This window comes from Bactrocera tryoni, unplaced genomic scaffold (assembly GCF_016617805.1).
Source record: "Bactrocera tryoni isolate S06 unplaced genomic scaffold, CSIRO_BtryS06_freeze2 scaffold_745, whole genome shotgun sequence".
NCBI lineage: Eukaryota > Metazoa > Arthropoda > Insecta > Diptera > Tephritidae > Bactrocera > Bactrocera tryoni.
In genome coordinates this window covers 5,205-31,253 of record NW_024396410.1, presented here as the reverse complement: position 1 = coordinate 31,253, position 26,049 = coordinate 5,205, and the positions used below count along the sequence as shown (strand labels likewise).

The window sequence follows — 26,049 nt, the reverse complement described above, 5'->3', positions numbered from 1 at the left end:
ATAAGCGTGTTTCACCACGAAAATAGCAGAATTGAGCATTTTCAGTGTTAAGTGAGAAAAATAATGCTCATTCCAATGTAAACAAATTTACTTCTACAGATTCGTTTATTTTCTATGCGCAACCGACTCGGCATATAATTTACATATATGTATATGATCCGTATATACAGTATGTAACACAATTGAGCAAATAAAATCAAATATTCCTGATTTCAAAACTTTTTTGCACTACGCAACTTATTACGAAAAGAATATACATATATGTATGTATTCGAATAGGTATACTAGTTGAGTTTTTTCGCGGAAATATAACGGTACAATTTCTCAATATTTTTCTGGCGGCTTCTAGTTTGCGCCACGTGCACATTTGCTCAATTGTGTTACAACATCGGTAAACAACTTTCGAGTATTTTAAATACCAGTAGCTCTATTTATCAATTAACTAACGTTTTCAGAAGTATTTTTCATTTTATAGACGGTAAGTAGAATTAGAAAGATTGTTTTTTGTGAAGCTGTTTAACTACGTGTTTTTTTTTTAGAAAAATGAAGAAAATTGCTGACTCTATTAAAAAATCTGTGCTTCAATGGTTGAATGAAGGGCTCTCATATCGGCAAGTTGCAACTTTAGCTGAGATTTCATTTGGGTCAGTGAAAAATATTGCCAATTGTTATCAAATATCAGTTCCAAAACATCGATCCGGTCGGCGATCCGTTTTAAATAACCACGATAGACGAACTATCAACCGATCAATCAAAAAGAACTCGAGAGGACTTACGGAAAACAAGTTTCTCGCATTACTGTACTCCGCGAGATGAAAAAACTAGGGTTTAAAGCCAGGCGCAAAATTAAAAAACCTTTGCTTACTAAACATCATCAAGAACTACGTCTAAAATTTGCTAAAGCACACCGAAACTGAACTCCAGAACAGTGGGCGAATGTATTTTGGACAGATGAAAGCAAGATCAGTCTTCACGGGTCAGACGGAATACATTACGTGTGGAAGAAGTCATCAAAGACTATGTATTACCAGCCGCGATGTCATCCCAACACTCAAATTTGGGGGCGGAAAAGTCCTTTTTTGGGGTGGCTTTTGTAAAAGTGGTGTTGGGGATCTAATTTTAATCGAGGGAAATATGGTCGCGAATATGTATATAGCTATATTAAGGCAAGGGTATTTTTCTTCGTTGGAGAAATTGGGTCTGGATAGTAGCAAAATCGTTCTAATGCAAGACAACAACCCCAAGCACAAAGCTAAGAAGACTGTGGAGTATCTTAGAAGTCAACGAATTGAAACTTTGGAATGGCGTTCCCAAGCGGATTGAAGCGATGATTGCGGCCAAAGGAGGCCGCGGTAAAAATAACATTGTATCAAAATTGAGTAAGTGCCATACAAGAGAATTTATATTTTCTTCATATAGAACCTGAATAAATTTGTTACTCTTTTGTTGTTTTATATTATAGACGGACTGAAGATGTATTTGAAAAAATTGTAATTCAATTCGCCCAAATTAAATACACTTTTTTTGTAAGAATCGACATTCGTGTTTTTATTTGCTCAATTGTGTTACATACTGCAAGTATTTGGCATCAAAGCATATACTTAGTACATAAGTATGTACATACATATGTATGTTAAAATTTGCCTATGCATTTCATGATGATTCCATAAAATCATTAAAAATATATAATAGAGTAAGGTATGTATTATTACCCAAATAATTAATATACATATGTATATACATTATATTTATGGTGATTAGTTTTATATTTACACATTTACATAAAAAGTTCTTAAAAGATCAAGCGGTCGCACATGTGCTCATATGTATGTATATAATGTATGTATGTAATGTATGTATGCGTGCATGTAAACAAATATGACAGACCATACCCATAATGTTTGTAAATTTGTCTACATGCAACATATGTATGTAAATATGTACACTCAATGCTTCATGCGAAATCTTCGTTAACACTGGCAACTAATAGCGAAGCTGACGTTTTGTCAAACAGTCAATGTGGCGACAACGCGTCACAACGTATTGTATTGTTAAATCCGAGCTGTGCCGAAAAAATAAGCGAACGGTCGCCGATTATCACCGCTTCCCTTGCCGCTGTAACAGCTTCTCCAACAAACAAGCGTAAATATGTATGTTTCTACTCGTATATGAGTTTGCATACATATCAACGCAAATTTTTGCAAGCCACGTAAAAATATTTTTTACATTCCTTGACAAATATGTACATACAGTCAATGCCGGTGATGTGCCAGAATCAAATACACAGATTTTTTGTAGTTTGTTAAAAATAAAAATGTAAAATGGCACATAAGCAAGTGGTAGGGAATGTTGGGCCCGGGGGGAATCCCGGGCCAGCGCGATATTTTTTTCCCTAGTATAGGTTGACAGCTGCAACCAACTGTCATCGGCTCGTCTCATACTAAGCTCAGTTTCTATATAGCACTCGAGCTGTGAACACGTGTTATAACCTCTCTGCGACAACGAAAAGAAATTCGACACTCCGAAAGTTTTTTTTCAACTCTGTGTACAGATGATTTTTTTCACATTTTCCAATAAATTCATCCAGGTAAATATGTTTATAATATTAGTTGAGCCTTTAGCCTTCGACACACAAAAGAAATTTTGCATGAATTTACATTGTGTTCATTATCCACCGCCATTTTGCAAATATGAGCGTTTGGGGAATCTCGGGCCACATAGTTTTTTACATTTGACATGCTAACTTCATATATTTGACGTGTATAAGTGATTTTTCATTGTGCAGTTCAACAACACAATAGTTTTTCAACATTTCCTGATAGTTTCGTGCTCCGAAAAATTTTTTTTTCATTATGCCGCGGTACTATCTGAAACAGAAGAAAATTTGTTGATTTCGACAACATTTTGGAGGCGATCACAACAGCGTTCGACAGTCTGCGACGGCACACAAAATTCCGAGGACCAACCTGATGCGTTATATTGCAGCATTTGATGGTGCATCGACGTTACTACTGCCAATGCCGATGTAATGAAGAATTTGCTGGCTGAAAGCACGACGATGGGCACAAAAAAACAGTGAGTTCTGCTGGTTTCTTTCTTTTTCTTTCATCGAATAATAAATAATTTTTTTTTTATTTCAGATCTTCAACATCGAACAAGAGAAGGCGCTGATAAGCTACATTCTCCAGGCCAGCGACATCAACTATGGATTTATTTTGATGGAGCTTCGTCAGCTCCCGTATGAATTTGCTGGGAAAGTTGGCCCGTCGTATCCGGATCCATGGAACGACAATCAACAGGCGAGTAAGGATTGGCAGTTGGTGTTCATGAAACGCCACAAAATTTGTCACTGCGAACACCAGAGCAAGTAAGCCAGAGCCGTGCGAAGCGATTCAACAAAGAGAATGTCGATGCATTCCTTGCCAACCTTTCATCCGTTCTCGATAAGACGCCGTTTGAACCTCACCGAATATGGAACATGGATGAAACCGGGTGCCCGACCGTTTCCAAAACTATCGCATTCTCTTGCCAACCTTTTCATCCGTTTCGGTAAGACCTGTCAAAACCATCGCGACGCAAAGGACAAAAGCAAACGGGTCGGCTCATCAACATCTGCCGAAAAAGGCACCAATGTGTCTTTGGCTTTGGCGATGTCATGCTAGTGGCCAGTCTATACCGCCATTCTTCCTCTTTCCCCGAGTCAACATGAAAAAGATTTTTATGACTCATGCGAGTCATGGCGCTGTTGGTGTTGCGAACGGTTCTGGTAACATGAACTCTGACGTATTCCCTCAATTCATGCGTCATTTCATCAAGCACACCGGTGCTAATGCCGCTTCGCCAACCATGTTGCTGCTGGACAACCGCGGTTCGCATTTATCGATCGAGGCGATAGATTTGGCGTTGGATCATGGCATCACGTTGCTGTCTTTTCCGCCGAAATTCACGCACAAAATGCAGCCGCTAGATGTTGCGGTATTTGCACCATTTAAAGGCATGATGACCGTGAAGCATGATGCATGGAAAAAGTCCAAACATTGGTGTCACTTTCGATCTGCATCATGTGCGCTCCTTGTCGATCAGTGCCTCGATGTTATGTTAACGCCGAAAACCATCAAATCCGGCTTCCGAACAACTGGCATCTACCCGTTCAACCCCCAAATTTTCGCTGAAGTTGACTTTGTCGCTTCGGAACTGAGCGGCTAAAATTTGTTCGGTGACGAAGAGAAAGACGCCGACAATCAACGTCGAGTTCTTGCCTCTGGTGATGCCATTGTGACTGCTGCTAATGAGGAGGTGTCAACGTCGGAGGCATCGACAAGTGCCCAGCTTCAACAAGTGGTGCTGCATCATCGTCGTTGTCTCTTGTTTCCAGCTCCACAGCTCCGTGATGCATTGAAATCGGTTGGCCCGTTGAAATTGGGCACACCTGCGCCGAAATCAAAACGTGGCCGCAAGACAATGCGGTCAACGATTTTGACATCGCCTGAGGTTGTCGCAGATCTGCGTGACAAGGCCGAAAAAAGCGGCAAAAATTGACGAAGCAGCCGATGAACCAGCAGCCAAGAAGCAAAAAGGCCGTGGCAAATCGAAGACGCCACGGAAGAGAAGCCCGTCTCCGACCGAAACCGACATCGAAGAGGACTTCGATTTTGCACGATTTGCAAGAAAAAGAGTGCCGAAGCACGAGAATCGTCAAATACGGCCCATTGCATCGTTTGTGATCGAGGGGTTCACTTGAAATTTGCCGGACCGAACTTGAACACTTACACCTGCATCCACTGCGAGTCGGAATAATTTTTTTCGCCAATTGCTATTTTTCTTATTATTTATGAATCTCTCTTTCATTTCCATTGATAAATAAATGTTTTTCATCGGTAACAATCATGTTTTAATCGATTTACAGACTGGCCCGACATTTTCAAAATCGCAAAATCAGGTTTTTTGCGCCAATGGCTATAACTTTTAAATTTTTGTAGAATTTTATCAAACCAATGTTATCAAAAGGAAGGTTACGACTCGCACTACAAATCCATGCTTTGGAATTTTCACAAAAAATAACTTTTATGTGACTTTTTAACCGAAATCAAAACGTGGCCCAACATTCCCCTACTTAAAACAATAATTTCTACGTATTTCAAAAAACAAACCGTTAGATGCAGCAAGATATAATATAGGCTGTTAAGAGTGATGAGGGAGGGATTTGATTTTTATTTAAGCGGAGTACTACTTAACCGGGATTGACTGTACACATAAATCAAACGAATATTGAACATTTTCTTTGATACATTTCTTGACTTGAAAATCGACAAATAAATTATGTTGTCAATTTTATTCTAATATGTTTGAATACTTATATTTGCAGGGTTGTCACTTTTTCCTTCTCATATAAATATCAGAAATTGTTCAATTTATGATTTTTAGCTTTTGCCATCGTCGCAAAAAGACGCTTGTAGGCAAAGGCATGCTCGAGGAGATGACACCATTTGCTTTTATAAATGAAGCGAGTTTGCCTGTTTAAAGTGCGCTTGCGTTCATGAATGAAAAAGCAGTTGTTGTGTGTTTTTCTACAAATTTGGGCATCGACTATTTGGCTGCCATGCCTATTGGCTTGTGACGCTGCTGATGCTACTTGAAACGATTGTTGTTTTTGTAGAACAATATTTGTAATTTTTGCGGGTGACATATCTACATGTTTTTTTTTTTTTTTTTTTTTTTTTTTTTATAGTCGGGGGAAGCATCGAAAGCCGGAGTGCGGAACTTTAATCCGCTAAACCTAACCTACTCCCAACTCAAGACTCTCCCACGGAACCATCGGTTAAGTACCTATTACTTCGTGGGAGGGACAAGACATTTAAGTCTCCTCTATTGCGCGGACTGACGGACGCCTAGTCTGTTGAAGATATCTCAGTTTGGTCATTATGAATGCTGACGCTTCGCTGACAGCTTCCATTTATCGGTCGATTGGCATGGGTGTCATTAAATTATCGACCATAAAACTACCACCACCGAGTACGGTTTTTAAGCCTTTCCCTTGTATTCGAAAATCGAGGGCAATAAAATAATACATGTTCAGAGTCTTCACATATATACTCTGCACACGTCGGACAGTTCGGACTAATCTCGTTGTGGAATCTGAAAAGATATGCTTCAAAGCATCCATGTCCACTAAGTATTTGCGGGTCAGATGAAGGTCCACAGGTCCCCATGTCGTCTGTCTATCCATGAATGGATGTCTGGTACTGAAGTCGGTGAGTCCATCGCCCCGCTTTAGATGAGGAATTCACACCGCTCCTGCTGCATTTTAGTGCTCTTGTTTCTCTCATCTGTCCTTGCCGATACTGTTTTAGGCGTTGATAGCTGATATAGACGCTCGAGTTCGTCTCCCTGGATGTCAATAGGCGGCATGCTGGCTAATACTTCAGCAGCGTCGGTTGATATAGTCCGGAAAGCACTTATTACTCGAATTGCAGAAAGCCTATGCACTGCAATTATTTGTTTAGCATACGCTTTTGTATCCATTGCCTGTATCCATACTGGCGCCGCATACAGTATTACGGAACTCATTGCTTTCGCTATTAAGAATCGCCGGCTGGAACGCACACAGCCTCTATTGGTCATCATTCTCGATAGGGCATTATAAATTTTGTTTGCCTTCGCGGAAGAATACTCCAGGTGCTCTTTAAATTTTAATTTGGAATCCAATATTACTCCCAGATACTTCAGTTGAGGCTGCGAAGTAATCTCGCACTCCCCTACAGTGAGCTCTATTCGTTCTTCTATCTTCCTAGTGCTTATGAGTAAAACTTCTGTTTTTCCCTCCGCCAGTTTCAGACTCACAGAAGAGAACCATTGGCGTAGACCATTTATGCACTCATTACATTTATTTCTCAGGTCGGCTAATTGTTTGGCCACTGCTACGACCATGAGATCATCCGCATAAGCTACTAGTTTAACGTCTTCTGGTTGCTGTCTTCTTAGCACCCCGTCATACATAAGGTTCCATAATAGTGGGCCTAACACTGACCCTTGGGGTACTCCACTCGAGATAGAGTAGCTCTTGGTGCCTTCGTCCGTATCAAAAATCAGCCTTCTGTTTTTAAAATAGCTCATTATTATGTTTATGAGGTATTCCAGGGGCTAATATTTCATCCAGGGCTTTTATTATATCTGCCCATTTTGCCGACACAGTTGAACGCATTCTTGACATCAAAAGAGCTGATAACAGCGCGCAGTACACAGTTTGTACCGCACTTTCCACCTTTGCCACTGCACATTTTCACCCGATATCGACGGCTCCTCGTAGTGCGTCTGGATCTCTCTTTTATAAACCGTGGCCATCCTCTGATGGTCCGCCGGCGTTTTGGATTGCTAACTCCAAGCAGTTTCATATTATACTTTCGTACACCTTTACCCAGGCTGGTAATGTTTCATACACAGTGGTGTTACGATGACGGTTCTTCAGGAGTGGTTTCGCTGTGGTTTTGGGAGCAGAACCAAACGTTGTACCTGTCAAGAGTCGGGGAATACCTCTTCCTTTATACAAGCGTTGTACATTTTGGCGAAAACTCGAGGTTTTGAGCTAATCACTTCAGAGCTCTGTTTGGTATGCCATCCAACCCAGGCGCTTTGGCGTTTTTGATTTTCTTTGCTATTGCCAATAGTTCGTCTTCCGTGACTAGCGGGGGTGACTCTGCAGCTTCGTTTCGTCGCTTGACATATGAAATCCGGTCGTGTTTCGGGAATAATGTTTCGACAACCTTTCCCATAAAAGATGCATCTTTAGGTTGCTGCTGCTTGTTTTTAAATCTTGACATACATATTTTGTAAGCAGTTACCCCAAGGGTCAATGTTTGCTTCCTCACACAGCTTCTCAAAAACACACGATTTTTTGCTACGGGTAATTGCCGACTTCAGGAGCTTTTTAGTGGCTTTTAAATTCTTCCCTAAAGTGGTTTTCGTTAGTTTCACCCCGGTTACGCTGTAGACGCCGTCTCAGCTGAGTGACAGAGCTTTCTCAGCGTGGAAATTTCCTCGTTCCACCAATATACAGGCCGCCGCTTGTTGTGATGTGACGTTCTACGCATTGTTGCATCGCATGCTGCGACCAGTTCTTTTCGAACTGCTGATACCAGGTGAGCGGCGCCGTCACCTGATGCCTTTGATGCACTCCAGACTAGCTCAAACAGGTCTGGGTCGAATTGTTGTTGTTTCCAGCTTCGCTTTCGGCAGGGGTTTCTGCTAAAAAGTTCTTGATCTCGGGAGTACGAAATTTGCGCTATAATTGCCATATGATCACTGTTTGTGTATATGTCAGACACCGCCCACTTAATGTGCCTGCTCAGCGAACCGTTTGCAAACATAATGTCAATTATGGATCTTTTATTGCTTTTTTGGTAAGTGTTTCGAGTTCCGGTGTTCATTATTGTTAAGTGCGTTTGACTCAGAAATTCATGAATTAGCCGCCCGCGGTGATTTGTACATCTGCTGCCCCATGCATTAAAATCACCCGCTATTATAATAGGTGTTTTGCCTCTGGTTTCTAAAGATAGCCTTAAGAGGAAATCCTCGAATTCTGCGATTGCTGCGCTGGGACGAGCGTAGCAACTTACAAAATAAATCCCCTGAATATTCGCCCATGTGAAGCAATTATGTTTTTCTCTGGAGCAGGTCTTAAAAGGTTGCCCTTTACAGGACCATATTGCTGCCTTGCCAGATTTATCTGCAATCCAAGTGCTTTCCGGACGCTGGGAGTATTGCTCACTTAGTATGGCGACATCAATGTTCTCTTCTATGATTGTCTGATCTAGCAGATCTTGTGCTGCTGCGCAATGGTTTAGATTCAGCTGGAGTATCTACATGTGAACGCATAGAAGTATGTATGTTGTGTATGCGTTATTTGTGTGCCAATGTCATACGCACATATTTATGTACATATGTACATATGAGCAGCGCGCACATGCTATTATTGATAAGTGATAATATGATTTGAATTCGCGAAAGCGAACATAAACACATATGGTCATGATACATGAAAATATAAGTTTTGAATGATAAAATGTACGATTAATGTACATTTATCACTATTGTAATATATTTAATTTTTTTGTAATATTATGATAGTTTGTTATATACATACATATGTAATGAAGTATACACATAAGTATGAATATATCAAATACAAAAAATATTAAAAAAATAGGCTCTATTTTCACATTAATTACGAATCTTTGAAAAAGTAATTTAATTCAAATGTATTCAATTGCACATGCATTCATTAATATGCATAAAAAGAATTCATACGAATACACATGTTTGCATATAAACGTATAAAAATATAAGCAAAAAAGCGAACATACGTCTGTTAGAGCAATATATACATACATACATAGTTTTGAGCATAATTTTTATTTCTCGCTCAGCTCTGTTCAAGCGAAAATGTTAAAATTTCTCCTGCCGAGCTGGCAGTGGTGAAACTCCTTCATCTCGACCGAGTTAGCCAAAATTATTTTTACGATCTCCGCGCCGTGAACCTTTCTCTATGATAAACGTCGTGTATAAATAGCCAACAATAAAAATTTCTCGTCCCATCTATGTATATGCTTCGATCGACTCTGTCATTAAATTGCTCTACCGTAATGCTTGCGTTATTCGTTGGATCAAATTCCCGCAGGGTATTTGCAATTTTTTTTACTGACGCATATTCCCGTTCGCAGAAATAATTCCGTTGCTTGAGTCCAAATGTATGATCGACCCCCACTAACTTTGGACGGCCGATCCACCCATGCCAGTGGCACACCACCTGGAACTACCCTGGGGGGTTCCCCATACAATCATTTCAAAAAATCACCATTTTTGGAGATTTACTTGAAAAAATCAGCTAAATTGCTATGTTTTTTCTTTATTTTTATTTATTTATTTATAATAATATATATTTTTTCTCTTAACAAATTTATTTAGTCAGAACATATGTAAATGAAAAAAATTAATTTAAGTGAGTTATAGAAAAGAAATTAAAAAAAATTATTGTTTGAAGTCTTTTTTACTTTCAAGTCTTGGCAATTTCGTACGGCTCTCTAATGTCGTCGCCATAACAGCCTCTACATTTTCCGGTATAACTCGTTTGGAAACGCTAGCTAGCAAGTGAACATGTCGTTCCGTTCCTTGTATGTGTGATGGAATTTTTGGATCATTAAACGGTGGATTATTTTGATTTAAATATTCTTTCAATGTATAGTACGGAATGCTTCGCGTGAATGGTGGTTCAAATACAATATTTATATCATTCAAATTGATCATTTCCGTATAACTTGTGCAATTAAAGTTTATATCTGGTTTTTTATAAACTCTAAGTTCCATTGGCTCGTCAACATCGGTTCGATAGCGTAGAATTTTCTTGATGGCACAGTCACGCTTTTCTTTCCTATCATCAAACAACATTGATAACAAGAAATGTGCCGAATGCCCATAATATGAATTATCATTAATTACTTGATTGATAATTTTGCGTAAGCGAGGTTCTAGAAATCGTGACCAACCAATGAACTTGAAAAATAATGCACTGCCGTACACGACAGAGCTGTAATACTTGATATTGAAGTACATTGGCACATAACATTTAATTATAAATTCAACCAGAATTCTTAAATTTGCATCTGGATTTTCCGTTGTCACATATAATCGCAATAATCTAGCGGCCTTGGTGAGCCACCGAGAATGTACAATTTTCCCTGGTTTGATGTTAGCCAGATCCACCGGAACCACGCCGCTAGAAATTGCATGGGCCATGTCGTATAAGTACTTCGAATCGGTGGAAAATTCTTTCTTTTCTGGAGCAGGGGGCATATTTTGCAACTCAATTTTCTGGAAGCCGTCCACCACCTAAAAATATATACCTAATAATAAAATAATTAAAAATGGTTGACAATTATAATAAATGAGTGATAGCAATAACTTACCGGAAGAGTTTCACAAGTTTCGATTTGACGGCTCAGTTTTCCGGTTGCCGATCTTGGTCCAGTGCTGGTTGATTTATTCAAAGCTTCAAACAAATGCCGAAACGAAAGTTCGTTGAAGTGTAGAAGGCAAACAAACCAATGCAATGGTCTTTTTAACAGCAATTCGAATCGTCGTATAATTCCACCGTGTGGGCCAGAAAACCATTTAATTTGGTTGTTTTGTATTCAGCGGTTTCATGTTCCAGTCTTACGTAACCAATCAATTCAGAATTGGGTTCTCTCAAAATAACAAGATGAGGTTCTTTTACCATCCTAGTATGATACTTCTCATCAATTTTATCTATCGTTAAAGTATCATCTTTTCTGCAATCGAATGAAAACGCTAACAAATTGGTATCATCTAACCGTTTGCGAAGCACTTCTTGTCTGCATTTGTTTTTTTCTCTGCGAACTTTCGAATTATCCACGATGAGAGGTTTCCCATGCTTATCTTTAATTTTAAAATCTTGCAAAAGAGCGGTTCCTAATGCTGATGCTACTCTGTCAGGCACACCAAATCTGTCACATACCAAGGCGTATCTCTCTGTGTATTGTGAACTTGTGCTTCTATCCATATCTTCTTGAACCGGTGGCGGTGCGTATGTTGAATCATCGGGATCTTGGTATGTTGGCATTGATGATATAGACGTTGCTCCTTGCTCTTCAGTTTCCATCATAAATGCATTCATTGGTAGTCTTCTCTGATTATGTTGATCGTGCATGAACTCTTTGAGGCGTTCGGGAACCCAGCCGCATGCTCAAGGAGCTGCCTTCAAATCGCATTTTAATGTTCCAATGTAAAAAATTGTTTCCAGAGATTTTACATACTCTGTAAATTGTTGGGTGTTGTTTCTTCTCTTGATTTGCTCTTGATACTTGTCAAGCAATTTATTCAATTTATTACATACACTTTTTTTCAGCATTATTTCCATACCAAGTTTTCCCAAATTCCAATCAACTTATCTTGTACTTGAATAGTGAATGATTTATGGGAAAACTTTTTTTGTTCTGTTTTAGCACGTTCGCTTAAGTAAAAATAATATCTCAAGATATCCAGATGGGTTGGTAAATTAAGATCAGTCAAATCAGTAGACACACCAAAAACTGTAACATCATGCTTGGGTATATGACTCATTGGGTTTTCGATAGTTGTTGATGGAGTTGCTTCATCTTGCGGTGTAGAGGATGGTGGATTCATTGTAAACTTTTTGAGGTAATAAGAATGAAATGGTAATTGTAAAGTAAGACGCGTAGGGTTTCGGTTGTTAAATAGAACTCAGCTCTGGTTGCCCAAAGCTCCTTTATTTATAGCATTCCTTATCCTTATTTATGTATGCACCACATGCTGAGTGCATACACACATCTTAACACTAATCTACTGTACATACCGACAGTATGTACACATATCTTAAGCATAAGTGTTTTCAAGGGCAAACACAATTGTCTATTGTTAGTTTAAGATCATTTGCGATATTCAGGACAAACATAATTGTCCATTGTTAGTTTAGGATCATTTGCGATTTCAAGGGCAAACACAATTGTCTATTGTTAGTTTAAGATCATCACTTAAATTAATTTTGTTCAATTTCATATGTTCTGACTAAATAAATTTCTTAAGAGAAAAAATAGATATTATTATAAATAAATAAATAAAAATAAAGAAAAAACATAGCAATTTAGCTGATTTTTTCATGGGATTGTATGGGGAATCCCCCAGGGGAGTTCCAGGGGGTGTGCCACTGGCATGGGTGGATCGGCCGTCCAAAGTTAGTGGGGGTCGATCATACATTTGGACTCACTCTAAATGGGTCAAAGTGGGATTTTTCAAAATTTGCCCCTACCCAAAAGTTCGACCCAAATTGGAGGACATCAAAATTCGTTTCAGAGGTATGGTGCCTTCGGCGATTTTTTTGCCTCCCATATATTATATACATATGTAGACGTCTAGGGGTTTATCATTCTACTTCTGAACTGTAAGAACACCGTACTCGCGTACACTAGTTATAGTTGACAGTCAAACAATTAAAATATTGAACTTTATTAAAGTATATGAAAATATGACAGTTTATGCATTTTTTATAAAACGTTCTCAAACACTGCATACTCGCTATTTTGCGTTGTTCACTCGCTGACGGTTGCTTTTTGAATGTGCACTTTTGGTTGCTGCGATAATTGTTGGCTTGCTTCATTTCATCTGACACTTGTTGGGCAACAGAGTTAAATATAACACAGCTTGATAAACAACATTTTGTGGTTTCTGTTTCGGTGTACAGAAAAGATGGTTTTCCAACTCGTGTGCACGCCACGTATATCTGACCGTGTGAAAACCATAGCATTTCCAAAATTTATGCCACACACTATGCAACTATCCTTGTGTACTGTTGTTTGTCATTTCAAATTCAATTTTCACTGGAAACGGAATATGTTTGAACTGAAATGGCAAATCGTTAGAACTCAAAGGAATTCTTAGAATCAGGCATTCTGCCCCCCTGTATTCTATATCGCAAAATGCGGAACATTATAACGACAGATCCAACTTTGAGACGCAAATGATGCGGTGGCATACCAAACCTGTTCAAACAATTTAGAAATTCCACTCCACAAGACCATCGATCGATTTGCGTAAGCGCAAGTCTCCCGGAATTTGACTTTGAATTTTCCAGATTAAGTCAACAACATCGGTATTTTGACAGCTAACATTGCGCGTGCACTTAAGGAATCGTACTTACGATAATTTGGCCAATGTCCGAACATTCGTGATGAGTTCATCTTTCTTGAATTGATAAAGGGAAGATGGAATTGATATGAAACCACCGGAAGTATCAACCGGAATTGACCCATTTCCAATTTTTAGCGAAGACGATGTAAAATGTCTTCGGCAATGTCATTTTTGTTCGTATCCCATATATGACGCGGGTTTGAAGGCTGATATGTCGAAATGTTTATCACGAAAAGTGTGCGAAATTCATTTGCATTCCAGTGATTAACACGTTCCAGCAATTGTAATTGCTGCCTTACTTCTCCAAAGCTTGCACACACCGTATCATTTACAGTACGCAATGACTCAAATAAAGTTGCACCGCGTACATTAATCAATAGCAACCGAAGGTAGAAACAATCGTCGTTTTTCGGGAGGATTGTGTAAATTCGTCCTAATGCATTAGTTGCTAACACACCTGGATGTTCATCTACTGGGTGGCCTTGCTTTCTGCGCAACTATTTGTTCGACGATGCATATCAGGTATAATATCAAGGTATTTCCGAATAGAGCAAAGTTCTCGTAAACGGATCACTGACGAAAGTTGAGAAAAAACTCGTAAATGTTAATTTTGTTGCTGGCGGTGTTTCCACCGGCTGTACTGTATTCTCTGGGTTGCAATACACTCTTTGGTCATTCTCCAAATAATGTGCTTCGAGACGCACAACAGTCGGAAAACGTTCATGAATTGCAAAAGTAAATATTCTACAAAGCGCTTTGTTGCAGTTCATGTATCGACCTTATCGTTCAAGGCTAATAACCGCCATGTTGCTTCCTTTGGTGACGTAATTACAAGCGTATTTTATCGATTAGACCAAACGACAATACTCAATATTGATATGAGTTTTGATTGTGAATTAGACAATAATGGTGAATATAGTACGATCTGTGTGTTGTCAACTTCGGTATTCACTATTCTAAATTGAATGCTGAATGTTCTGGCATTGTCGTCTGGTGAACGACGCCAATAGAGTGGATATCCATCATTTCTAGTTTGTGTTTCCGAAAGAAAAGCACGTGGATAGTGTTTGGTGTATTTATTTTCAGACATACAAACCGAAGTGGGATTGTGGTGTCCGTAAGGCTCATGAACCATATTGGTTTTCATCACTTCGTATAATACTGGATCTTTCTCTGCATCAGGAAAGGATAAAGTCCATCAAACATCGTAACTAATGTTTGAAATGTTGTGTTGTGACATCGTGACGATCGCTTCGTGATTGACCGCGATCCATAATTCCGCACGTATGTCACCGCATCCTGGGAATACTTCTTGCCTTCCATTGCCTTGGGCTGCCATACGTTGAAGGCAAACAGAACGCAGACCGATATTAGGGCGACCCCTTCGCAATTGATCACTTTGTATGAAACACACGTAAAGATTTCACTGACTAATTTTTCTTTTGAATAGCCGGAATAAAAAAGCAACCGACAGAAATTGTACGATTCGAATAATTTACAAATCACAATATTGAAAAACAAAACAAACAAAAAAAATTTTTATGGAAAAAAGTTACTTTTTGGAATTATCAAATTTTCCGACTTTTCCTCATGAAAAGTATAAGGTATTTTTATTTCTGAACCTTTCCCGATCCACAACGACCAACCTCTGAAAATTTCATCAAGATTGGTGAAGCCGTTCTTTTAGCGTTACTAACAAACAAACATTCATTCGTTTGTATGGGAAAAAGAAAAGGGCTGTTTTTAGGGGGTTTCCGGCAATTATTCGAATTATTCCGTAAAAACCATCGTTGAACCTCAACGAACAATTAAAAAAAAAAGAATTGGCAAAACTGGTCCAGGCGTTGTTGAGTTATGCGCTTATCAACACATTTTGCGATTCATTTTTATATATAAGAAGAGTACCTTAAAATGTTAATGTCGATGTTTTTCGGCGATATTTTGTTTTTGGAGTATCCCTTAACAATGTCCAGCAGTAATCGGCACAGTTTCTCCAAAGCAGAAATGTCTTGGTGGAACCTTTCCCCGTGTTTGTCATTTACGGCCCCTAAATTTTGGGGGGAAAAATCCATATGGGAGTCCAGAAAGAGAATTTCAAGAGACATGTTGCAACCCATTTTTTTATAGGCAGTAAGTAGTTGGAGGATGGAGTCATTTGTAGAAGTTCACGCAAGTCTCCGGATCGAAAAACCACCAACCAGATCGATCTTGTTGTGATAGACGGAAGACACGTATGCAGTGTTTTAGATGTGCGTGCGCTCCGAGGTCCTGCAGCAAAAAACGCCCATCAGCAAACACAAGTTTCGACGTCGAGAAGCTGCAATCACAGCAGACAGCCGAATGATTTTCTACTCGACTTGCACTCCTGCTCTCTCAGAGCACTCGTCAACAACTCGGTATAAGGTGGGGCGGCATTTCAAACTCCTTATGTATAGCCGCAAACGAAACCATTGGTTTTCGGAAAAAGCAAAAGAACACCTGCTACGATGAGGATTGCCGTGTTGCAGCGGAGAGAAAACAGACTGCTTACCTCGCAACGTTACGATCGACCAAAACACGCGCGGGATGGGATAAATACCGTGAGTTGAAGAGGAAAGCGATACGCATTTGCGAACAGAAAAAGAATGGGGACAAAATGCGTGAGTACTCAGAGCTTGACAGCGGTAGAGCTTAAAAATTCTTCGAATGTTTCAAGACAAGGAGCGTACTCTTGTATAATCCTCAAAGGAGATCTAGTGACTGATATCCAGAGCATACTAAAGTTATAGTGGGGACACTTCTAAAGCCTGCTGAACGGCAGTGAAAGTATAACGCCAGGAGATGAGGTCTATTGCCCCACCATGAAGAAGTTCGACTAGCAATTACCCGTCTGAAGAACAGCAAAGCAGCCGGGCCGATGGATTGCCGGCCGAGCTATTCAAACGCGGCGGCGAAGAACTGATAAGGAAAATACATCCGCTTCTTGTTGAATATGCTCGGGCGAAGGCTTGCCCAAAAATTAAATTTAAGTGTGCTCTGCCCGATCCACAAAGAGGGAGACCATACAATCTGCGCGAACCAACGTGGGATAAGTCTTCTAAATATCGCGTATAAGGTTCTATCGAGAGTATTGTGTGAAAGATTAAAGCCCTCCGTCAACAAACTGATTGGATCTTATCAGTGTCTCTTTAGACCTGGCAAATCAACAACCGACCAGATATTCACCAAGTGCCAAATTTTGGAAAAGACCCGTGAAAAGAGAATCGACACAGACCACCTCTTCATGATTTCAAAGCTGCTTTTTACTATACAAGCTGTCTTTAAACCGCGATGTCTGAATTTGGCTGTGTAAACTGACGTTGAGCAATACCAAAAGCCCCGTCAGGATCGGGAAACACCTCTCCGAGCCGTTCGATACCAAACGCGGTTTCAGACAAGGCGACTCTTTATCGTGCGATTTCTTCAATCTGCTGTTGGAGAAAATAATTCGAGTTGCAGAACTTAATCGAGCAGGTACAATCTGCTATAAGAGTGTACAACTGATATGGGTATCATTGGCCTCAATACCCGCGCCGTTATTTCTGATTTCTCCAGACTGGATAAAGAAGCAAAGCAAATGGGTCTGGCAGTGAACTAGGGCAATACGAAATATCTCCTGTAATCAAACAAACAGTCGTCGCACTCGCGACTTGGCTCTCACGTCACTGTTGACAGTCATAACTTTGAAGTTATAGATGATTTCGTCTACCTTGGAATCAGTATAAACAACATCTCAGCCTCGAAATCCAACACAGGATACCTCTTGCCAATAGGTGCTACTTCGGACTGAGTAGGCATTTGAGAAATAAAGTCCTCTCTCGATAAACAAAAACCAAATTCTGTAAGTCACTCATAATTCCCGTCCGGCTATAAGGTGCAGAGGCTTGGACGATGACAACAACTAATGAGTCGACGTTGCAAGTTTTCGAGAGAAAACGATGGCCACGGCGAATATCGCATTAGATGGAACGATGAGCTGTATGAGATATACGATGACATTGACATAGATTAGAGAACTAAAAGACGGCGCCTACTCTGGCTAGGTCATGTGGTCCGAATGGACGAAAACACTCCAGCTCTGAAAGAATTCGACGCAGTACCCTCCGGGGAAGCAGAGGAATAGCGTAGCGAAAAGATGAAACGACTGGCGCGCTGTTGTTAACTTGGCTATAATCGCGTAAGCGGTGTCTACGCCAGTAAAGAAGAAGAAGAATAATACCTAGTAATAATTTAACATTTTCTTCTTTTATATTTGAAAAAATAATAATAAAATAAACCAGATAATTGTCAGTAAAGTGTAAGTGAAGGGAGCCTTAATCCAACACCTTTTAATTATTTAACATTTATTACTACTTATATTTGACCTATTTGCCGCATTGGATTTGTTTATTTAATATTTTTTTTCGATAGTCAGTGCGTTATATTATTCAATCTTTACTATTTTAACCATGGTATTGAATAACTAACCCCAATAACCTACTCAGACCACCCAGATTAAACACTCCTCCAGTAGAAGAACAAAATTGTGATTTAATAGCGCAAAGACAACAACAGAAACAGCAAAAGCAGTTAGAATTTCAATAGAACAGAGATAAAAGGGAACAAATATAAATGAAAGAGCGTATAACACAGTTAGTTGCGCAGCAGTTGTCGATCTTGCTGCAGCTTTGTAGTGGAACAAATGGTTTTGCAAATGAAACAAGTCAACTGATTGCACAAGAATATCATAATAATTTGACAGACCTCGACCTAGTGCCAGACATAGTGAAGTGCATACGTGAGTTTTCAGGAAATCAAGCTGAATTCAGCTCTTGGAAGAAGGGAATTGACAGAATACTAGAGACTTACAATAGTTATAAGGGAACTCCAAAATACTTCGTTATATTGCACACTATACGTAACAATATAACGGGACACACAGATAATGCCCTTGGAATGCAATGGCCAGATGCTTAACGCTCCACTTCGCCGACAAACTCGATTTAGGAACGCTCGAGTATCAAATGACCACAATAATTCAAGGTAGTCAACAATCAGTAGAAGAGTTTTACCAAGTTTATAAAAATCTGTAATTTTTTGCTCAGAATCCAACATTCGAAGGACGATTATTTGACCAAAAATCACATTTTAACCATTAACCACTCCCCGTATTCACCTGATATGGCACATACTGGTAGCCATACCAGCCAACGAGCTAAAAACACTCGTTCGACATGCTTTTGGACTGTGCAAAAAGCTGTATTGAAGTAGAAGGAGACTATTTTGAATAAAATAAATTGATTTTGCCGAAAAAACCATTTGTTATGTTGTTTTTTTTAAGTCCTGTTTACATTGGAACGCTCCTTGTATTATACAAAATTGTTTCTATTGGTTTAGGCAGAGAAGCGGACGTAGAGAAAACAGCTTTCTCAGTTAATAACGGGAAATACGAGTTTTTACGACTTCCGTTCGGATTAAAAAATGCGCCTTCAATATTCCAACGCGCACTCGATGACATACTTCGAGGACATATTGGTAAAATATGTTACATGTGTATATGTAAGTAGTTTTGGTGCAATAGAAGCTGAAGCTCTTGGCTCTTTATTTCAACTGAGCTTGATCTTTATTTCTTACATTTACTGTAGTATGCTCGTTGGCACTTACAGTTACGGACAATAATATAGAATCATCCGTGGTACTAATTATCCGATCTAAAAAAAAAATATTAATTTGATTTAAATTCAACTAAGTTATATTTTTATTATTTACTTCATATCAAGGGCTATTGATAGCAGTAAAAATATAGGAAAAACCATTCATAAATATTACAAAAACAAAGCTAAACAAGTAAGGAAGGGCTAAGTTCGGGTGTCACCGAACATTTTATACTCTCGCATGATAAAGTGATAATCGAGATTTCATTATACATCATTTACATATTTTTCAAATACCGTATTTTTGTAAAGTTTTATTCCGCTATCATCATTGGTTCCTAATGTATATACTCATATTATACAGAAAAGGCATCAGATGGAATTCAAAATAGCGTTATATTGGAAGAAGGCGTGGTTGTAAACCGATTTAACCCATATTTCGTACATGTCATCAGGGTGTTAAAAAAATATTATATACCGAATTTCATTGAAATCGGTTTAGTAGTTCTTGAGATATGGGTTTTGGTCCATAAGTGGGCGAGGCCACGCCCATTTTCAATTTTTAAAAAAAGCCTGGGTGCAGCTTCCTTCTGCAATTTCTTCCGTAAAATTCAGTGTTTCTGACGTTTTTTGTTAGTCGGTTAACGCACTTTTAGTGATTTTCAACATAACCTTTGTATGAGAGGTGGGCGTGGTTATTATCCGATTTCTTCCATTTTTTAACTGTATATGAAAATGCCTGAAGAAAACGACTCTGTAGAGTTTGGTTGACATAGCTATAGTAGTTTCCGAGATATGTACAAAAAACTTAGTAGGGGGCGGGACCTTCTTATGGAGCCAAGAAATACGTGTACCAAGTTTCATCATGATATCTCAATTTTTACTCAAGTTACAGCTTGCACGGACGGACGGACGGGCAGACAGTTATCCGGATTTCAACTCTACTCGTCACCCTGATCACTTTGGTATATATAACCCTATATCTGACTCTTTTAGTTTTAGGACTTACAAACAACCGTTATGTGAACAAAACTATAATACTCTCCTTAGCAACTTTGTTGCGAGAGTATAAAAATGGGTCGAGCAAAACATTGTTCATGGTTTAGCATTGTTTCTCATATTGTGTTTCGGAACCTATTTTTTGGATGCAAGAAAACATAGACCGCCATATTTACGTTGAAGTTTTAGATAAGGCTTTGCATTTTGACAATTCCAACAAGAGATCGATCTGAAACATACTTCGGGTCTTGCTAAAACTGGTTTTCAGATCTTGGTGTTATGGTTATGGCTTGGCCAGAGCAATTAGCAGATCTGAATCCAATCAAAAACTTACAGAAAAATTGTTAAGGAAAATATTGCATTAGGGAGGGGCATATTTGGACGCAATTTTTTTGGAAAAGTGGGCGTGGCCCCGCCCCCTACTAAGTTTTTTGTACATATCTCGGAAACTACTATAGCTATGTCAACCAAACTCTATAGAGTCGTTTCCTTCAGGCATTTCCATATACAGTTCAAAAATGGAAGAAATCGGATAATAATCACGCCCACCTCCCATACAAAGGTTATGTTGAAAAGCACTAAAAGTGCATTAACCGACTAACAAAAAACGTCAGAAACACTAAATTTCACGGAAGAAATGGCAGAGGAAGCTGCACCCAGGCTGTATAATATATACATACATAGGTACATATATTAGGAACCAATGATGATAGCGGAATAAAACTTTACACAAATACGGTATTTGAAAAATATGTAAATGACGGATAATGAAATCTCGATTATCACTTTATCATGCGAGAGTATAAAATGTTCGGTGACACCCGAACTTAGCTCTTCCTTACTTGTTTTATGTATTTTTAATTCTTCCAACTTGTTTATATTTTTTTTTCTTGATTTATTATTATCTCTGAGAAATGTATTACTTTTACAAACTGTAATGCATTTGTTTCTTTTTCAGGGAAAATATATCTTTCTTCTACAATAACTTTTTGGTTTTGGAATGATTTATTTTTTATCTCAACTTTATAATTATAAACATTTATTAATGCATTTCCTTCGAGTACAATTTCTCTATTGTCACAGTTTTGTTTCATTTCTATTTTATATGCATTTTTAATCAGGATGGTATCGTCTTCGATATCTTCGATCATTGTGTCATTCTTATATTCGTATTTACATTGGTAAAACTGACAGTTAATTTCTTTTAAATTTTTGAAATGTGCTCCTTCTGTATATTTACATATACATTTTGTTTCCTATTGTAATTGCATATTTTTGTTCTCCTATAATTTCAAAATGTTGCCTATTAGGTAATGGCGTTATTAGTATTAGATCTGCTTTAATGTGTATAGTTGGTATTTTTATAGCATCATTATACGAAAGGAGTCCTGTCTCCACGTGTTTTAATTTAATAATATCAATAATCTTTCAATTTCTTCTGTTGATAATATACTAGGGTGTAATATATTATGCTTTGCTGAAGCTATATTTTCTTAAATTTGTTCAATTTTACTTTCTATGTGTTTAAGTTTAAGCATCTGATCGGAATAAAGCATGTGTTTTATAATTTTTTCGTTTGATTTATTTATTTTGTCAAAGGTTTTTAGTATTTCTATCCTATCGTTTTATATGATTCTTTTTAATGTATTAATGGATTTATTGAAGTTGTCATTTATATACATATATTTGTTGATTTGTAGTCCCTACAATATTAAATAGTCCTCTGCGTTTTCTGTTATTTCCTGTGTCTTTAATGTGTTTATTTTTGCTTTAATAGACTTTATTTCTTCGTATAATATTTCTCTGTCATTCCTGTTATCTTGATTGAAATTATTTTCTAAGTTATTTTCAATTTTATTTATAATCTGCTTAAATTCCTTGGGGTGTATTATATGGATTACCGTTGTGGTTTGATTCACTATCTCTATCTCTATGATTCTTATTTTATCGTATCCCGATTGGTTTTCGAGCTTATTTTTTTGTAGAAGTCCATTGATTGCCGTTATTATCGTTAAGGTATTGTAATTCTCGCCATATTAATCCTGAAATTTAAATTATTGTTTAACTTGACTTTTGTATGCTTTTTTAAACTTTGAATCTTTAGATATTAACTGATTTCCCTCTTCTTTAAAATTGTCTACTCCCTTGTTATTGTTTTAACGGAAATTCAATCCCCGTTGGGGTGGTAAATGTCATTTGTGTTGTCGTCGATGTCATCTAACGGTAGGCCCAAGAAACGTGCTGTTTCGACGGGGTTGAACCAAAGGGAGGGAGGTGTTAGATGGGTAGGGTTTGTAGGGCATGCAAAGAGGTGGTCAGTGTCATGCGGAAACTCGTTGCATGCAGGACATACATTGGGTATGTCAGGGTCTATTCTGGATAAGTAGGAGTTTAACCTGCTACAGTAAGGGTCACACCCCTTTCTCGCGGCAGCTGGAGCTCTTCGTCTGCGATGGGTGGTGGTTTGAATCCAAGAACGCCATTCACGGGAAGGGAGTCGGTGAAGGTGTTGATGGCTCCGCTGTGAATGGCGGTCAGTACCTGTCGAAAGTTAGTTGCGTCCGAAGACCGGTCGGAGTACTGTACGACGTCGTCGACGTAATCCAGGAATGACCTTTTGATGCTCCTAGGAGGCGGTTCCGCTCCAAGCAGATGGCTGCAAGGGTGATTTCTGCGAAATCATCCCAGCAGGAACTGCATAGAGAGGAGTTCATTATGCTCCTTAACTGGGAGCATAAGCGTCTCACAGTGGAGGTGTTCAATGGGAGACATCAAAAGACATCTTGTAGTGGTCCGGAGTGCAGTGTTTTGACAGGTCTGTAGTTTCCTCATCTGCGTGCCACTGCATCCAGGCGATCATATGGGAGCTGCGTAATTGAAGACCGGCCGGCCGATTGCATGTATGTTTCCAACAACGTTTCTTTGTCTTTTCCCTACCCTACCCTACCTTGGCGATAATCGCGGTCGTATGAGGAGAGAAGGAGCATAGACTGTCGAATGTTACACCTAAAATCTTAGGATTATTGACAGTCGGAATTTTGACGCCGTCGACTGCAATGTTAAGCTCAAGTCTATACTCCTTCGTCCAGTTTGTGGGCGAAAGTGTGAGATTTCGTGCAGTGAGGAAACGAGAAAGGTCGGAGAGGTAGCTGTTTATCTTCGAACACATGCCATCGATTTCATTGCCCGACGCCAATATCGTGCAGTCATCAGCGTACGAGGTTATGGAAACTCCCTCTGGTGGTTGTGGGAGTTTCGAGATGTAGAAATTAAACAGTAGTGGGGAGAGGACACCACCCTGCGGAACCCCCTGTTTAATTCTTCTCACTTTAGATGTTTTACCTCGAAATAGTACGGATGACTGGCGACCGCTCAGATAGTTCATGGTCCACCTCTTTAGCCCTGGAGGGAGCATAGTTGTTTCGATGTCCTGAAGTAGCGTTGTGTGATTGACCGTGTCAAAAGCTTTTGACAGGTCCAACGCTACGAGGATCGTTCTTTCGCAGGGTGGTTTCTGGTTGAGGCCACGAACTATCTGGGCGTTTATGACGCTAAGTGCTGTGGTGGTGCTGTGAACTTTTCGGAATCCATGCTGGTGGCTGGCTAGGCTCAGGTGGTGAGTGGAGGTCGGGAGTAGAAAGGCCTCAAGTGTCTTCTCTACTGGGGAGAGGAGAGTTATCGGTCGATAAGATTCCCCTTTGTTGGCGGGTTTCCCAGGTTTCAGTAGTGGGACCACTCTTGCGACTTTCCACACATCGGGTATTTGAAGAGTGGTCAGCGACAGATTGAGGACCTTGGTGAGATATCCTACTCCCGCCGAGCCTAGATGCTTTAGCATTAGCATGTTGATTCCATCAGGGCCAATGGATTTGGATGGTTTTGCTTTGTTCATGACACCCTGAACCTCCTCATCGGTGAAAGTAAGTGGCGCGCCGTCGTTTGGCATTTTGCGCAGCCGTCGGTTAATTTATCGTTTAGCTTTGTCTACCGAAGGGTGCAGTGTGAACTGCTGGCTAAAATAGCTCGCGCACTTCTTCGGGTCCGAAGAGGCATGACCATTGAACTGAACTTCAACTCAGTCGTCATGTCTCTTCGGGTTAGACCGAGCTATGACAGTAGCCCAAAGCTTACTCACACCGGTGGAGAGGTTACAGGACTTCAGGTGCTCTATCCATTTCGTCCGCTTATGTTGGTTTCCCATACGCCGAATCTCCAAATTGAGATCCCTTATTCGGGGATCCCCGGGATCGGCATGGCGTAAGGTGTCACGCTCATTAACTAAAACGGCTGCTCCGGCTGGGAAATTAGGGCGGATTTCCGCTATTCTTCCAGCCGGGATGAAGCGAGCGGTAGCTGCTGCGATCACCTTGCGGAATTGACGTTCGCTAACGCATACGTCCATAGGAATAGGTAGAGCGTTGAAGGTGCTCTCAGTAAATTCTGTGAAGCCAACCCAATTAGCTTTGTTAAAGTTATTGTAGGTGCGGTTGTCCACAGAAACAAAATCAGGAGGCTTCTCGATCGAAATAATTATGGGCAGATGATCTGATGCGAGAGTTAGCATAGGTCGCCAGGTTATGCTGTTTATCAGACCACCGCTAGCTATGGTAATATCCGGCGAGCTATTACTGGTGCCCATAACTCTGGTGGGGGCTTCGTCATTCATTGTGCAGAATGTCGAATCGTCAATCTGTTCCGCCAGCTCCATCCCCCTACGATCATTTGACAGGCAGGAATGCCAAAGATCGTGGTGCGCGTTAAAGTCGCCTAGTACCAAACGGTTTTCACCACGAACTAGCGCACCTACATTCGGGTGATATCCTGTTGGGCAATATGTAACTGGGGGGATGTATATATTAAATATTTCGAGCTCGACATCGCCTGACCGGATAGCAATACCCTGACATTCTAGGGTAGTATCCCTGGGGTCGATATCTTCATCGATTAGACGATACTGCACGGTGTTGTGCAATATGAAGGCTAGGCCTCCACCATTATCTCGCTCGCGATCTTTACGTATAACGTTAAAACCGGCACAACTCAGAAGATCTGAGCGGCTGTTTAGCTTGGTTTCTTGGACCGCAGCTATCGATACACGTTCCCGATTCATGAATGCAACTATCTCCTCGATCTTGCTCTGGAGTCCGTTGCAGTTAACTTGAAGTAGCCGGGTATGTCGCGGGTGTCCGTGAGTGATCCTGGGGATGAGGGAGTGACGTGTGGGTGGTAGTTTTTGCAGCTGTAAAACCCGCAAGGGCGGTGGTCGCGCTGGGGTGTTGGTAGGCGACGCCACTGTTGTGAGTTGTTGGGGCAGACTCCTGCAGCATCCGGCAACGTACGAATCACTCCACTCACGTGTGGTGCGCAGGCCGGAACACGCCGAAAAGTGACACCAACCAGTACAGGAATTGCCCTCGACGGATGTCACATTCCGACGTATGACGGCCTGACACACGGAACAGACTGTGCGAGGGACCAAGAGCTGCTGGTTGGTTCTTGCACGAGGATTGGGTGGGCAAGTCAGAAGGGGAGCTAAGTTGCCTAGTTGAGCTCCTGGGGACCGTAGAGGTCCTCTGTTGGCCACTCGGATTGAGTGGCGGAGCGGCGCGCGAACTATGTGCGGATTGCACAGCCCTAGAGGCTTGGGTCTCAGTATTGCGCAGGCAACATGGGGCCACGTAAC

The 26,049-nt window shown here is 40.0% G+C and overlaps 1 protein-coding gene across 1 annotated transcript; it reads left to right on the top strand.

Moving 5' to 3' along the window:
- Nucleotides 1-3,705: 3,705 nt before the first annotated feature.
- LOC120781936 lies at nt 3,706-4,206 on the top strand. The gene has a single exon (XM_040114103.1). It carries the CDS (start codon nt 3,706-3,708, stop codon nt 4,204-4,206), a length of 501 nt encoding a protein of 166 aa, XP_039970037.1.
- The last annotated feature ends 21,843 nt before the right edge of the window (nt 4,207-26,049 follow it).

Bases quoted from the DNA above. Each gene is read 5' to 3' on its own strand.
- LOC120781936 (XM_040114103.1), top strand. From the start codon at position 3,706: ATGAAAAAGATTTTTATGACTCATGCGAGTCATGGCGCTGTTGGTGTT.